Genomic DNA, 12,034 nt, shown 5'->3' on the forward strand with positions numbered 1-12,034 from the left:
CTCTTCTCTCCTCTTCTCTTCTCTCCTCTTCTCTCCTCTCCTCTCCTCCCCTTCTCTCTTCTCATTTTCTATCTTATTTTTCTCCTTTTTCCCCCCTTTTTTCCTGTTTGATGTGTGAGCACTGCCTGACACTCAAGAATTTCCTGATTTTTTTTTTTTTGTCACCTGTCTGTAGCTTATCTGTTGTGTGTCACAAGATAGTAGAGATGCCCTTAAGACAAGGACTATGAAGGGTTTAGGACTGGGTGTTGAAACAGTGCCTAACCACTGGCAGCTTAGCCAATCCAGGGCTAATACTGAACAGCAGAAGTGACCAGGTTCCTCATCACAGGCTCTTTCTCTATATAATAGAAAATAGAAAATAAAAGTCTATCACGGTGTTTTCTATCAGAAGTAACTTCCCATGTATTTATCGAGATACAGAGGTGCTTTATCATCTGTGTAGTGAAACCCCTGCATTTTTGAACAAGTGTGTTGAGGGAAAAATGAGAGCTGTGAAGTGCTTTCCCACAATGCATATACATGCTGAGTTACCAGAAAGAGCTGTCATACATCAAATCAGATGGCAACATGGAAAAGTTATTGCTCAATGTGATACCCACAGTGGCCTCAAACACTGTTTCTATGTGTAAAACAGTTCCTTTGGGCCCTTTCAATTCCCACTGAAGGCTTTTAGAGACTTTTTTTTCCATATGCCAGAAAAAATATTCATCTCTATCATTTAATTCCCTGTGGCACAGGACAGGGGCTTTTGGAGGTGTCTTACCTGAGTGTTTCAGTGCCTCTCAAAAATGCTGCTTTGGCAGCTTCATCATTAGGGCTGGCTCTTCAGATTGATGTGTGATTTTATTATATTTTTTTTCTTTAGCTTTTTTTTTTTAACTTAAAAACTGTGTGACTGGAGGGAAGGCTGGAGGGAAGTACAATTTCCTTCCTAAACCAGAGGTATAAGGAAAAACCAGTGCCATCTACTGGGGTCCCAGTGCCACGGGACCAGAACAGCTCCCACTGTGGTTTCTGAATGCAGAAGCACTGGAAAACATTTTGCTTGAGCTCCCAGCTCCTGGTGCATTACCTTTATCAGCTTGGAGGGGAGATAAAGCACTTAAGGCTTTTAAAAGGCTGGTTTTGGAGCCAGGCAATGCCCTCCCTGCCAGGGCTTCCATTTCAATCAGAGATATCTCGCCCTTCTGCACAGCCCTGCTCACACCACTCCTGCTGCAACACTTTCTGCCTCTCTCATCTTCTGGGGCACAGCACAGGAGCATCCACAGTTTGTCCTTAAAGCCTCCCAGCCTCGTTTTCCAGTCCTGAAGAAAAGAAAAGAGCGTTTAATGGGAACACTGAAAAAGCACTGCAGCGTTCAGCCCTCTGAAATTCAATATCACTCCCCCATTTTTCATCACCCTTTGAAGGATTCTGCCTAGAAGCTTTTGTCTCGAGCTCTGCTCCTCTCAAGAAGAGAGGAAGTCAAATGGCTCTGTGACATCTCGAGGAGATCTGAGATCAGTGTCTGTTTGTTTGTTTGTTTAGTTTGGCTTTTTGGTTGGGTTTTGGTTTTTTTTTCCTTTTCCTTTGTCGTGTTATTCCTAACCAGCTCGAATTTCCCTGGAGGACTTGTAGACACCTAATTTTACTTACCCAACACCCACTTCATGATGAGCAGCATCCACTTCATGATGAGCTGTTGATGGGGACAGGGCTGGCAGTGCCCAGGGGTCACTGCGTGCTTCATTAATGTCTGAGAGAGCAAACATAATGACAAACTGCCCTGCTTGCTGTAAGCAAACAACAGATCAAAACTCATCCGTGCTCTGATCTTTCTTATCTTCCTTTCCCCTCACTTTTGTGATAATCAGAGGGAGATGAACACCATCAAGGCTCCACGGCCTGCTGCCTGTCTTTATTGCCTCGCACAAAATAAATCGTTCCACTGAACTGCGTTTTATGGCAATTCCTTCTCAATTTTCCTGTATTTGTATTTTCGTTGTAGCTCTTCCCAGACAAAGGGGAAAAAATGAACAGATTAAAATGTCTGATGAATTGTCTGAAATGCCAAACCAGCCGAAGTCTTTGACTGCCTCATTGCCAAGGACAACTGAGCTCCTTTGTCTGAAACAATTCTCATAATGCAATGAACAGGAGGGAGGAAGCCTGGATGTTGCTTGGGCCCTTCATCTCAGAAGTCTGCACAATTACCAGTGTAATTCTCCTTCCCATGAGTTGCTACAATTGTTGTTGAATTCATCACATCTGAAAATAAAATTTACGGAAAGGAGAAATTCTCTGTTGAACTTCCTTCCACTTCATCCTCCTGTCCATTTACCAGAAAGATAAAGAGCCCAAGCAGCATCAGCACAAACACTGGACATTAGGAAATGCCTCCTTATGGTACTACTGTCATCACTGCTGTCATCACCTCCACGGGAAACTTTAAATGCTCAGAAGGACTACAACTCATGATTTATAATTAGCTTTTTTTGAAAGTTTTCTTGTTTTTGAAAGCAGCTAAAAAGAAAGCACATTAAAATGGGGGAAAAAATCCAAAGACAAAGGAGGTCAAAAGTACCCATCAAATGTCTTGGTTCTGATTGACTTTACCACTGAATAAGTCTTATTGGCTTTTTTTTTTATTTCTCTTTTTGAGAAATGTAGACCCCAAAGCCTAATTCATCAGAAGAAGCACATTTTAAATAGCTGCTAATGTGCTATTAATGAAGGAAAAGTGCTACTGCACAGCAATCCTAATTACTGTGCAACTGTATTTCATTCTGCACCAGTGATGAACTGATCATTTAAACTCGCATTTAAGTTTTGTTCTTATGCAAACACATCAAAAAGAGTCCATTAAGTTCACAGATAGTGAAGATGAAAGCAGAGTTAGATTTTTCTCTACTTTTCAGTTACAGTAAAACTACAGGAGGCAGCTGAAATCCTCCAACTGGGTGAAGCTTAAAGGGCTGACACAGGGCAAGGTTGGCCACCACACCCTCAGTAGCCTCTTCTTTCCTCCTCTCTTTCTCTCTTCATCCTCCCCTTCACCTCCAGAAAGTTCTGCTCCTTGAAACAGTGGAAAATTTTACATTTTCCTCCCGAGAACATTTATTCAACCACTGAACTAATAAATGAAACCCTCAGTTCTGCCAGTGCAATTAGCTGCATTAGCAACATATTTATTTTTCATCTTTTCTTTCGGTTGTTTTGCCTTTTAATTATCTTTCCTTGTGATTAAGGATAGTCACATTCTAAATTCAATCACCTTGAAGGACAACATAAAATAAAGAAGTTTAATCTTTTGTTATAAAACTGTTATGTGGGATCTGGTGATGCTGTAATTTTGCTGTTAAGAAATTGCCCTTTTCCCTTGTCTGCTACTGCCTTTTCTTTTACCTCTGAACAATAAACTGAGGAACAGTCTCAATTCCAGGATACAAAACATGTACTTTCTGTACCAGAGCACCACAGTTTCTCCTCCTGCTGTTAGATTTGTCTTTTTGTCTGATCAGTAAAGAAGGAGCTGTCGTTTTTTGAAAGGTACTCTGAGATGAAGCATTTAAAGTAGTAAAATACTGGTCAGATCTCTCATAATTTACAGGAGAACCCTGCAGGATGGTTCACTTTTGGTCTTCATGCAGCGAATACAACAATATAATATTAGTGCTCTGTAAACCTACTATGCCAATGGTCTAAGTCTTTAGCAGGTCAGCACAGGGTTTTTTTTCAGCTCGAAATCAAAGCCCCTTTGTTTCTTTTCTGAATCTCAGTGTAGACTGTATTACCCCAAGAAGTAACTTGGGGTCACTTGGGGTCAGAGGTAATTTGTCAGTGCTCTCCACTGATGGATTTTGTGTTTTAGCCCAGACATTGTGCTTTTTATTAATAAAAAAAAATACTTTTTCTCTAGAGAAGACGTGGAGCACCTTCTGCCAGTACCTGGGGATTTTGGTTGCCTGGTTTGCAGTTCTCTGCTTATGACACCCTAAGCTGAGTTGGACAACAAAGACATGCCCTGCCTTGTCCTGTGGGCAAATTCATCAGGGTATTCCCTGAAATCTCTTCCTCTTCAGACAAAGCTACTGACACTTTTATTTCTGTTCCTCTCACAGTTTGTTGCTCACCCCAACTGCCAGCAGCAGCTGCTCACCATGTGGTACGAGAACCTCTCAGGCCTGCGGCAGCAATCCATAGCTGTGAAGTTCTTGGCTGTATTTGGAGTCTCCATTGGCCTGCCCTTCCTTGCCATAGCCTACTGGATCGCTCCCTGCAGCAAGGTACAACCCAAACCTCTGATTTGAGGTCTCTCTGCATGTCCTTCCTCTTCCAGGAGGCCCTAGAGTGTCACAATAGCCCCTTGATTCCATGGGAATCCGCAGTGTCCAGCGTTCCATTGGTTACGTGAGGCCCCATATTGTCACAAAGGCACTGAAAGGAGAACGGGTCTCCTTTGTAAATGACTCAGTAAATCAGAAATTTTAGCTTAGATAAAGATTAGATCCTAACCAAGAATGGGATTTGCTTTCTTGGCATAGTAGTGGTCTTTTCTTTTAAGTTGACAATTAGTTTCAGGATATAGAAGGCAAATGATCCATGGAAAATAAGAGAGAGTGTATCGTATACCCACCTTCAAGAAATTAGCTTACATGCCTCAGAAAACTTGGTACAGGGGGTGGTTATTTCATCCAGGGCATGGAATGAAGCCACATATTTTTTCCATCACGTCATTGGGAAGTGATTCGTGGTACCCTCGGAGGTTGCCCAGGGGAGAGCAAACCTGAGGTCTTGCTTGACAAACACACCTGGAACTAACAGACATGGCTTGAGATTCATCCTTTTTAAAGGTGGGATGGTGGGGAAATAAGGTGAGGTAGTGGGTGACAAGAAAAGAACAGGAAGAAATGGATAGGAGGTAACAGCACAGGAATGGGGTGAAGAAAGAATAAGAGCCACCAAAATTTGAAATAACTAAAGGAGAAGATCCTCGTTGCTCTTTTAGTGATGTTTAAACTCTTGTTGCTTTTATGTACTTTTTGTTGCAGGTTCCTCCCTTCTCCAGGTCTCCTTTCTTCCCTTTCCTTCTTCTTTCTGAGCTTGTGGTTTTAGTTAGTGGAGCATTATTATGGCACTTGGGCCTGAAAGTCTGGCAAGCCCCAGGGAACTTCTTAGTGTTGCAGATTAAACTGAATCACACAATCCTGATGCTTTTGAGAGAAAAGATGATAAAACTTGGAATACTTCAGTGATTAGATGGAGCAGAAGGGTTTTTGAGACCCAGAGGTCAAAGGACCAGAGCCAACCTTTAGTTTAGGTAAAGGTTAGGTTGTGTGGAATGAAATCTGTAGAGGTTTCCATCCTGAAAGAGTCTCCTCAAACAAGTGGAGATAAATAGGTGTGTGGCTGAGTGATAAATAAACTACTCCTGCCACAGAAAAAGAAGATCATTTCACATTCAGCAATAACCAGCAACATCATCCATTACAAGGCAGACATCTTCTGCAGGAGGCTTATCACAGGGACTTAAATTTGATCAAAGTGACCCTGGCACTGAATACTGATAATGTATTCAGTCTTGAAAGCATCTTCTCCCCTTTCCTCTAAAAACCAGGGAGGAATCCTTTCTAAATTTATCCAGCCCAAAAAATTATAAATCCATGACCAGGTATTAAGCAAAGACTATAATTTGAAAAGATTTATGTTAGCACAATCAGAAAAAGAGTCTTTCAGAATGTCTAAGATAATAAAAATTTTTGGTCTCCTCAAAAACAGCTCCAAGAAAAGTACTTTCTCTTAGAGCAATTGACACTGCAACTTCATCTCCTGCAGGTTTGTATCAGCACAAAGCCCCTCATCTTTTATGAATCACAAAGAGAAGTTTGTGTGCAAGCTGGGCTGTGCTAAGAGGGGTTTGGTCTGGGTTTTAAAGGGAATTAATGTGTGGAATTACCACGTGGATTCACTCATGGTAGACCCCAGTCTAGCAGGGATTTAGGAAGCTGTTTAATTTCCTTCACCTCTAAATGTTGAATTTGCTGGGAGTTGAATGTGCTGGGAGTTGGCAAACCAGCCAACAGCAGCATTTGTGGTGCATTCTCAGAATTGCTGAGGTCACATTCGAATATAGCAACAGGTGGGAAGGACAATTAGACCAGAAATAAGTGGAAAATTTAAATGAAAGGCATGAAAACTAAGGAGAAATAAACCCAGGTTAAAAAATTTAAAAATAAAATGGTTATACAACAGAAAAAAAGAAATTACTGAGAAAGTAATTTGTATTTAATTTCTTGAGGTAGGTTTGTTGAAATTAAAAATGGAGGGGAGGGGATTTAACTTCTCATCAGCCTTGATTTCATTACACTAAACCTTTCATGCATTCTCACTTTTCAGTGTTCCTTTCTTTTCACCTCACTTTAGACTGTGAAAAACAACACGTAACCTTCTAGCACAGAGTCCAATTGACATTTCTTTCAGGCAGGGATTGTCTTTCAATGCATAGATTTGCCTTGATCAGAACAATGGAGTCTTGATTTTTTTGATTGTGAGAGAAATAACTGAAGAACAAATGCATTTTCCTCCCCTCTGAACTGGTACCTCCCCCTAAATCATCATTATTAAGTTCAAGGGCTGGAGGTTGATCCATGAGCTTTGGATCCTCTCACGGTGTAACTGCAGAAAATTCCCCATAGGCAGCAGATCCACTGAAAGGATGGGGGTGTTAGGGATGATTTCTGTGTGATGCAGAAGATTTGTGATTCTGAGCAGCCCAGTTTTGTCCTGGTCAACTTTACAAGTGTTTTACTTGGTTTTAACTGATGGAAAGAATCTCAATACACAGTTGGGCAATGAAATTATTTTTCCATAGTAACAATCAGCTAAGATATTTGACTTAAATCAGGTCTGTTTTAAAAGACACAGTGATGCCCAGGAATGAGTCAGGGATTAATTTAAGGCAGTGAGAAAAATGAAGGAAATCTCTGATGAGGAATTCTGCTTATGGGAGCTGTCCTGACCAATCCTACTGTGTGTCACATCCTTAAGATGATCAAATTCTGCAGTTTCGCATAGAATAATAGAGGAATTCATATCTCAAAATAGTTCCTTCCCTCATGTATCTTAGCAAGAAACCTGTTTTCAAACCTTTCCTCCCTAGCAGAGAATTTTCTTTAATGAAGCTCTGTGGGGTTAGACTGGACCATACCAAATACCCCCTCAAAAACTTGGTAAACAGCATTGACTGGAGTTCACAACTCAGCTTTAAGTGTTCTTTTGCTCTCAGTAGCACAGAACTGTCTATTTTAAAACCAGCTTTAGTGTCAGTCACTCATTCACCTCTGGGTGCACAAACTGTTGACAAGAGCTGTGAAGTTTCAGCCTGTCCTGTCCTGAAATATCCAGGTTGACTCATCCACCTCTTTTAGGCCATGACTCTTGAAATGAAATGTTGGTCTCTGAAACCTTTTTCATTGGTGATCAAAAGAGGAGATAAAAGATTGCAACAGAAAAATTGTACAGTCTGTTGTCTGAAAATATAATGACAAGGGCTCTACTTTTAAAACATTTCGTGTTCTTCAGTGACCAGAGAGATGGGCTCCTTTAAACTAATCTACTCTTAGAGACAAATAGAAACCCAAGAAATTTCCCTTTTCAGTCTTTTTTCATATTTCCTATGGAGTTTTATGATTAAGGCAGTAGATATTAAGAAAAATTTGATGATACCTTGCCACCAAGGGGAATTTGCTTTGAGGGATGTTTGCAAAGGGCCCATCCAGGACAACTCTTCCATTGCTCCCTGTCGTGTCCAACACCACAGGCTTCAGTCCTAGTGCTCCTAAAAATGCTTCTGCTTCTAAAAATGCTTCCACTCTGACATCTTTCTGGAGTATTGGGTTTTTTTAGTTCACAGAAAGTATAAAATTAAAAGAGTGGTATTTAAATTCATTAACAAAGAAAGCCTCAAGAAAAAGGGAACAAATATTATCTGTAGAGAAGAGACTTGCTGCTCTGGTTCTTGGCTTAATGTCCTGAAATAAATCCATGTGTTCTGGGAGTGATTCCCCAGATTTTGTAGTAATTATGACAGAAGATTATCAAAGCAAAGCATATTAAAAGTGTTGCTAGAGAATATTTAAACAGAAGGTTGTTTCTTACACATTGATAATGAACCAAGAATTCACCATTAATAAAAGATTCTAGTATATAACAGTGATTTAAGGGTGAGAACTGAGTCCATCACTAGGATTTATAGTGACACATAAGTACATTCATACTCACATATACAAACAAACATGTCTCTCATATAAATGTCCTGTCTCTTCATTTTCCACACTCCATATGGTCAGGACAATTAGATGTTACATGTGAGTTTAAAGGAGCAACATAAGACAGAAAATTATCCAATGCATAATGTCTAGTAATAGCAAACAACAACTGGAACAAATCTAAACCCTATTTAGTTAATGATCCACAATTAAGTTCTGAATCCTTTTCACCTTGGGCAAACTGTAAAAACTTTTGTGGGAAAAAATTCAAACGTTCATATTTTTGCTCTCCTCCAAGATAACTCCAAGAAAAGTACTTTCTCTTAGAGCAATTGACACTGCAACTTCATGGGAACTTTTATGGGAAAAAATTCAAATGTTCATATATATAGGAATATTCAAATTTTTATAGGAAAAAACTTCCAGGAGGTGGAAAAATTAAAAAAATAAATTAAAATCTTCTGTGTTTTTTGTATTCCATTGCAGTTGGGACGGACCCTCAGAAGTCCCTTCATGAAGTTTGTGGCCCACGCAGTTTCTTTCACAATATTCCTGGGGCTGTTGGTGGTGAACGCTTCGGATCGGTTCGAGGGAGTCAAAAACCTCCCCAACGAGACCATCACGGATCACCCCAAACAGATATTCAGAGTCAAAACAACCCAATTCTCCTGGACGGAGCTGCTCATCATGAAGTGGGTGTTGGGTGAGTAAAATTAGATGTCTACAAGTTCTTCTGGGGAAATTCGAGCTCGTTAGGAATAACATGACAAAGGAAAAGAGAAAAAAATTAAACAAAACCCAACCAAAACACCAAACTAAACAAACAAACAAAAAATACGCCCAAACCAAGAAAACTCCCCAAAACTGAAAACAAACCACCACAGGCCTAGAGGTTGATGGCAGAATTTTGATTAAAAGAGGACAAAAAACTGTAATTTTGGTCCCTGCTTTTGAAACTGTTGAAGGACGCTTGGAAAATTCTCACTTTCCTGATTTTCCATTTTCTATGGTAAATGTTATAGATGTTGCCTGTTTGCCTCTGTTGGTTTAAACTGTTGCATCTTAAAGAAGGTAATATTATAATAGAAAGTTGAGGCTTCAATCTAGGATGTTGCTCCATCTTAAGTGAGCAGAAGAAAGCGTGGGGAGCCTGCCTGATTTATTACCCTGGGACCCTATTATGATTCTATTATAATTCACTGAACCTCAGCTATTTTGTCTGCAAAATGGAAATAATGTTATTGGCCATTTTTTTTTTGCAATGCACTCTCAGATCTAGTGATGAAAACTTCCAGAAAAGTAAGAGTTGGGTTTTATGAAATTCCCAGTGTGAAATTCTTGCTGGTGAGAAGACAGCACAGAGCTCAAATCTTTTAAAAGAAATTAAGTTATTCAACAATTATAAAGTAAGGACTCGTGTGGGTGGACCCTTCAAGTGCAAAAAGTATGTCACAGGCACAGGTTAAATTTCCAAGGAGTTTTAGGCAGATCCAGATGTATTACTTTTCCTCCAGGCTTCATTTATTCCTGGCAGATCAGTCAGCTTGAACCACTAATCTAAACAAGCTCAGGAGGATTTATTGGGAAATTGAGCTTATCAACTCTGCAGAATCTTTCTCCACCTCTTTTATATCTATTTTTTGCTCACCACCATGATTCGGATTCTTTTCTGGCAGCAAATAATTCCACTGTTCCATAAGTACTGATGGCATTAAATCCCCTGAAAAATAGGATAGGGCTGCTCTATCTGATGACTTCCTGGCCACTGTTTCTTTGTTCCCTGTCCCTGCAATAATCAGAATCCCATGCAGGATATTAGGCTAGAAAATGCTGAATAGATGCCAGACTGGATAGAGTAAGTCTGTAAGATATATTTTTAAAATGATATTAAAGCAGTTGGACAAGATGATTAGATTTTAGACTAGGTATTCTTTCCTTATAGGCAGTAGGTATCTGCCTGCTTGGTGAGTTCCTGAGAGATGAAGAAGAAAACATTTCATTTGAAGTGAAGGTTTTCACTTTTCTGGGAGAGGAAAGGTGATTCATTGTCCAGACTCCTCAGTATAATGAGATTTTCTAATGACTGCCTACATCTGCACTGACAATCTGCTCTGGCCATTTTACCTGCCTGCCTGCAGAAAGCTTCAAACAATTGTTCAGCAATGCTGGAGGTGAAAGTTTGGTGCAGATGACCCAAAGCTGGCACAGGGACTTGGGCACTTGTTGAGCCCCTCGTGTGACCTTGAACTTTAAGGACTGTGAAAGCATTAAGGGTGGTGACTGCCCAGCCTTTTGGTGCTAAAAGCTTATAGATATTATAAATATTTATATGTAAGTAGAAATATAATTAAAGTGGCTGACATAGATCAACTTAGTGGCCTTCTATGCTGGAGTGATTATGTAAGTGGACGAGGGAAGGGCTGCAGATGACATTTAACTGGAATTCTGTAAAGCCTTTGACACTGTCCCCCACAACATCCTTCTCTCTGAATTGGACAGAGATGCATTTGATGAGTGGACTATTAATTAGGTGGATTAGAAAGTGGTTGGACAGTCACATCCAGAGAGTGGTGATCAATGGCTCAGGGTCCTGATGGACATCAGGGACCAGTGGTGTCCCTCAGGGGCCCATACTGGGACCAGTGGGGTTTAAGATCTTCATTGACAAAGGGATCTAGTGCACCCTCAGCAAGTTTGCAGCTGACACCAAGCTGAGTGGTGAGGTTGACACACCTGAAGGATGGGATGCTATCCAGAGGGACCTGGACAAGCTCCAGAAGTGGGCCCACAGGGATCTCGTGATGTTAAACATGACCAGTTTCCCCCTTTGTACGTGGGGCACAGCAATTTTGGCTCATGCATCTGGGACTTGTCTGTGTCTGCCCTGTGGCCAGGTCTTCCCATCCCTTGCCTTCAGATGAGGAAGGCTGGGATTCTCCTGGTGAGCAGCGTGGACAAAGTGTGTGCTGAAAGCAGGGAGGTTTTATTCCAAGAGACAGAATCCCCACTGCAAAAGCAGCCGGGGCAGCAGTTGGACTCTGGGTAGATGCAATCTGAGCACTATTCATCTCTTAATCCAACAGCCTTTGGTGGATGCAGGAAGGCTCAAAGGCATCTCTGCAACATCAGCTACTCTGATTTATGTCCCAGGCCAGCAGATATAAAACCTGACAAACTGCTCCTCTGTGCACAGTGGGGAGCAGCACTCCTTGCACACTCCCATTTTTCTTCCAGGTGGGCTGTGCCTGTAGCTTAACTCTCCTTCCCCTGCTGAAACCAGAGCTGCTCATCAAGGTGACATTTCTGATCATCCCTGCTGCAGGGGAACAAGAGACATGCAGGAGCTGGAGAGCAGGAGCTGCTCATAACCCACATCTCTGTGCATCAAACTCAGGGAAATGACCTCTGGCAGAGCCTGTGGGGGCCTCAGAAACACCACATTTAAAAGACATCCTGGCAAAGCTGCTTTACCTACTTGCCTTCCCTTATTTCTTACATCCCACCTTACGTCCCATCCCCTGAATTTTAGCTGCTTTTTCTCTTCTCAGTACTTTTACTTAAGGAGAAGCTTTGAAATATTCTCTCCCAATGCATATACAATTATCCAGCAGTACTGACTGAATAATTAATGGAACTTTTCTGCTTGTCCTTAATAGACATTTTTAAAAAAATGATTGCAACACAGCTGGCAAAAGGAATGATTATAGGCCAATAGTGTGATACTTTCACTGAGTGATTCTAATTTTAGTCAGTCCACTCAGTTTTAGACACTTCTTACTCCA

General features: G+C 40.9%; 1 protein-coding gene across 1 annotated transcript in view; it reads left to right on the plus strand.

The window, feature by feature from the left end:
* TRPC7 (transient receptor potential cation channel subfamily C member 7) overlaps nucleotides 1-12,034 on the plus strand; it is a 71,386-nt gene that overhangs the window by 36,341 nt on the left and 23,011 nt on the right. Inside the window, exons 4-5 of the mRNA XM_027682877.1 lie at nucleotides 4,107-4,271; nucleotides 8,739-8,955. Coding sequence (XP_027538678.1) covers nucleotides 4,107-4,271; nucleotides 8,739-8,955 — 382 coding nt within the window. The remainder of the gene's footprint in view (nucleotides 1-4,106; nucleotides 4,272-8,738; nucleotides 8,956-12,034) is intronic.

This window comes from Neopelma chrysocephalum, unplaced genomic scaffold (assembly GCF_003984885.1).
Source record: "Neopelma chrysocephalum unplaced genomic scaffold, ASM398488v2 Primary Assembly neopelma1_63, whole genome shotgun sequence".
Taxonomy (NCBI): domain Eukaryota; kingdom Metazoa; phylum Chordata; class Aves; order Passeriformes; family Pipridae; genus Neopelma; species Neopelma chrysocephalum.